Here is a 4,247-nt window from a genome sequence, read left to right on the forward strand (position 1 = left end):
TTTTTGCTATAGGGCGCGTGCGCTCGCCAGACAGACAGAGAGACAGAGAGATAGAAAGCGAGAAATCACCCCCGAGAGGGGATGACCACGCCGCAATCCCTTCTCCTCCACTCTACTCTCAGGATCTTGGGCACACACGCACATGCGCCTGGCATGAGTTTTAAGTCCCTGGGTCTGGGACGTGAACTGCGGTCGACTATGTGGGTGTCCAGCGACATAGCCATTACGCTAACTGCTGGTCCCCGAGGTCACATCTATTTTTGATGTGACCTAAACGAATTCCTGTTCATTGTAATCAGAAGAGCCTCTTGGGTTTTTAGGTTTCTTAGGGATAGGGACTACGTACCTTTCTATCCTCTGCTTTCATCCAATAACACCCTGTGTGTGGCACAGGCTATTTATTGAAAGTATTTTAATCTTACCTGAGCATAGTCTTCCACAATTCTTATTTCTTCTTCCACAGTTTCTTCATCCTGTTTAACAAGCATCTGAACCTTCTCAACTACTTGTGAATCTTTCCGTAGTTTTTCCAATAGGATTTCTATTTCCTAATGAATCAAACAATTCTTAGAATGAATTTTAAGAGACACGGTCTCTCTTTAAAAAAAAATGTTATAAGGCACATGTGCTTGCTAGAGACAGAGAGAGTGAGAGAGAAAGGAAGTGAGAAAGCACCCACTACGCCCCTGGGGGAATGGCCACGCCACAATCCCTTCTCTTCCATGCTCTTTTTGGGATTTGGGGCATGTACACACATGTGCCTGGTGTGTTTTTCAAGCCACTAGTTCCAGGACTTTAACTGCACAGTTGGCCATGTGACATCCAGCTGCCTTAACCACCACAACATGGGCTGGTCTGACATAGTCTCTTTCATAAAGAGAAATTCAAATAGCTCATTTCATTATGATAAAACTGATCAAGATCAGCCAGAAATATATTTGGTTAATAGACTCATTAGGATGACTACAATAAGTATAATTCTAACCCATTTTTCTCAGGTATGAAAAACTTGCTTTTCAAATACTTTCATATCACACTATAAAATCTTTAAAGACAATTTCAAATCAAACATACCTTTGTTTTTTGTTCTATTTGAGGGCCAAGAATTAAGAGCTCCTCTTGCATATCAGTAACTAATCTGGTTGCTTCTAGGATCTTGGATAGACCTGTATAAAAACGATCCCTAAGGAAACAAAAAATATTAACAAAGTTCGACAAAATACAAATTGTAGGCATATAACTGACTAGCCTTGCTTCTTAAAGATTGTGGACATATTGGGGCCCCCCATTCCTCTCGTTCCTACAGTAGGGGCTTAGGATAATAAACCCACCCCAGTGCAGCCGGGTGTGGTCAAGCTAGATTCTTATCTCCGGAGCTGGGTGCCAAGCACGCTCCTAGCCCAGGTATATAGCCTCTTAAGCTTCCTTTCAAAATCCCCAGTTTGCCCCAGAGTGGCTGGAAGCAAGCAGTGCAGGATAGAAACTGCAGGTGCTTCTGCATTGCCCCCTGCATGTGAGTTTTCACCCAGTGGTTAACCCCTACACAGTGTCTCGTGGCAGTGGTCTTGTTCTTATTTCCAGTCTCATGGATCTTACACGCACACACACGTATAATTTGATAATATACGAAAAGAATGATATATCGTGGGTAACATGGAAAATGACCCGTCGATGATAATGTGTATGATAATATATTTAGCTAGACTAATATACAGTGTATTCATGCTGAATAAACAACAACAAAAAAGCACTCGTGGCAGTGGTCTTGTTCTTATTTCCAGTCTCATGGATCTTACACGCACACACACGTATAATTTGATAATATACGAAAAGAATGATATATCGTGGGTAACATGGAAAATGACCCGTCGATGATAATGTGTATGATAATATATTTAGCTAGACTAATATACAGTGTATTCATGTTGAATAAACAACAACAAAAAAGCAAATATAGTAAGGCCATTTATGTCTCATTAAGAAAAAAGAAAAAGAAGATCAGTTATTGTAATACACCGTATTAATAAGCTAGAGAAGAAAAATCATTTCACAAAATTCATGGCAAAAACTCTTCTAAGGCCTAGCTGTGGTGATGCAAGCAGGATGGTGGCGGTACGCAGTGGCTGAGGCCACATGGGAGACCTGGGTTTGTTCCCTGGGTTTGTTCCTGGCCCATCTAAACATTCCAGGAGCCGTAGTGTGCCCCTGTGGTCCTAGCTAACCGGGAGGATCATGATGCAAGGATTCCATCATAAGACAACCTCCCCCCTCTCCCCCACTTTCTGTTCTGTCTCTCGTAAAAACAAAATCACATCCCAACTCTTATCAGAGTAGGAATAGAGGACAATTTCCTCACCTGATAAAGAATAGGTACCATTAAAAATAAAATGAACTCTTAACAAGAAGAACTGGCTATCATTTAAGATACACATTTAAGCACACATTTAAGATAGGCAACTGGGCTTCATAATGCAGATCCCCCAAATCTGAGAGGGCTGTGCATAATGTTTACCTCTTCCAAAGAAGTCACCGGGAGGTCCAGCAGGCCAAGACGTTGGCTTATTTGACTTCCAGGAGACATCGATGGCAGCCATTGGAGAAGATTCCATGCCTTACCTCAGTGCAGCAAGCAGTTATAGCCATCGGATTAGAACAAGCCTAACTAGAGGGCACATGCCGGCTCTTTGGACCCTTCCAGAGTTGTGCCACCTGGTGATTATGTTCACTCAGCTCAGCTATGTGCATTCCGTAACTCATTACTAGGGAGGGGTACATTCTTGAGAGAGTAGCCTTGGCCAGAGAGACTGTTCCCTGAGGAAAAGGGTAGAGGGAAGCAGATACAGGGGGTGGGGGAGTCTATGTCTAGATGATACCCCACAGGCTTTAGATGTGAGAATTCTTCATAATACTCAGAATATTTCATTATGAGTTTTGTGGGTAAGAAAGAATCCCAGATTCATTTTAAGAGATCCAAACTCCATATTTAACCCCTACTCGTGGAGTTACATGAGGTTACTGGAATTTGTGAGTAGCAGAGAAGAGCTGGGCAGTTGGGGACTATGCCCTGGTGCTTCTGTGTCACCACCTATACTGCTGGACATGGGCAATTTTATGAATACTACTGATGGTGACCCTGCACACAGGGTGACGGCCCTTAAAGTGGTCCTGGTATGGGGACCAGCAGTTAGCGTAATGGCTATGTCGCTGGACTCCCACATAGTTGACCGCGGTTCAAATCCTGGACCCGGCGGCTTAAATTCATGCCGGGTGCGTGTGCGTGTGTGCCCAAGATCCCAAGAGGAGAATGGAGGAGAAGGGATTGTGGCGTGGCCATCCCCCCTGGGGGGTGATTTCTCACTTTCTATCTCTCTGTCTCTCTCTGTCTGTCTGGTGAGCGCATGCGCCCTATAGCAAAAACCTCTCAAAAAAAAAAAAAAAAGTGGTCCTGGTATGGCCGACATAAAAGGGGTGGAGGATGTCCCAACACGGTACAAAGTATGTAAGGAAGAAAATACTGAGCCGCCTATGGATGTGTGGGTGTAATGAAGCATGAGCACCTCATTTTGAATATGATTCTGCAGCCATTTCCCTTTCCCTGTAACCGACCCGTATGTGTCTCCTAAAAATGCCTCACCAAATATTTATCACCACCAGCAGATGCAGCCAACTAAAACTATCCAGCCAATTATAACTGTCTGTCCTGATTACTTACTTTTTTGGCTTTCGTTAACTGCTTTCACGTAACTCAAGGCCCGTACTTTCTTAGGTGTGTAGTTGGTTTTTTATTTTGTTTTGTTTGTTTTTCCTTTGTGGGTTTTGCCTTTATAAATCTTCTTCCCTCTGCTTTGGGCTGTGGGGTTTTGGAGTGACCAGAGTCCTCCCACAGCCACTGGCTTAATAATGGCTCCTTTATTTAGGTGGAAACTGGATGTCCTCTTATTCTCACACTGATTTGAATACAGCATAGGGTTGGGTAAGATGTGTGAGTAACTAGAAAAAAGGGTGGTGATCATGACGGCCCTGGCTGCAAATGGAGACCCACCACTCGAGGTGATAGAAAGTAGACGTCTTAAGTCCCAGGAGGTTAGGAGTAGCTGGAGGGTCTATGAACCTCTCTTGCCTTTTGTCTACAGGGCATCTGGCTAATTTGCCTAGATTATTGCCAACATTGTCCATTTAATTGGTGACTAAGAAAAATCTTAATCTAAGGCTTCTCAGAAACCTCCCAGGAGCCGTTGATCTGAACC

The 4,247-nt window shown here is 43.6% G+C and overlaps 1 protein-coding gene across 1 annotated transcript in view; it reads right to left on the minus strand.

Moving 5' to 3' along the window:
• Nucleotides 1-4,247, minus strand: part of DNAH14 (dynein axonemal heavy chain 14) — a 261,709-nt gene that overhangs the window by 69,520 nt on the left and 187,942 nt on the right. Inside the window, 2 exon segments of the mRNA XM_027775206.1 lie at nucleotides 423-548; nucleotides 1,075-1,183. Of these exon segments, the coding sequence (XP_027631007.1) occupies nucleotides 423-548; nucleotides 1,075-1,183 (235 nt within the window).

The sequence above is a fragment of the Tupaia chinensis genome, unplaced genomic scaffold (assembly GCF_000334495.1).
Source record: "Tupaia chinensis unplaced genomic scaffold, TupChi_1.0 Scaffold000532_1, whole genome shotgun sequence".
In the NCBI taxonomy this organism is placed as follows: Eukaryota; Metazoa; Chordata; class Mammalia; order Scandentia; family Tupaiidae; genus Tupaia; species Tupaia belangeri.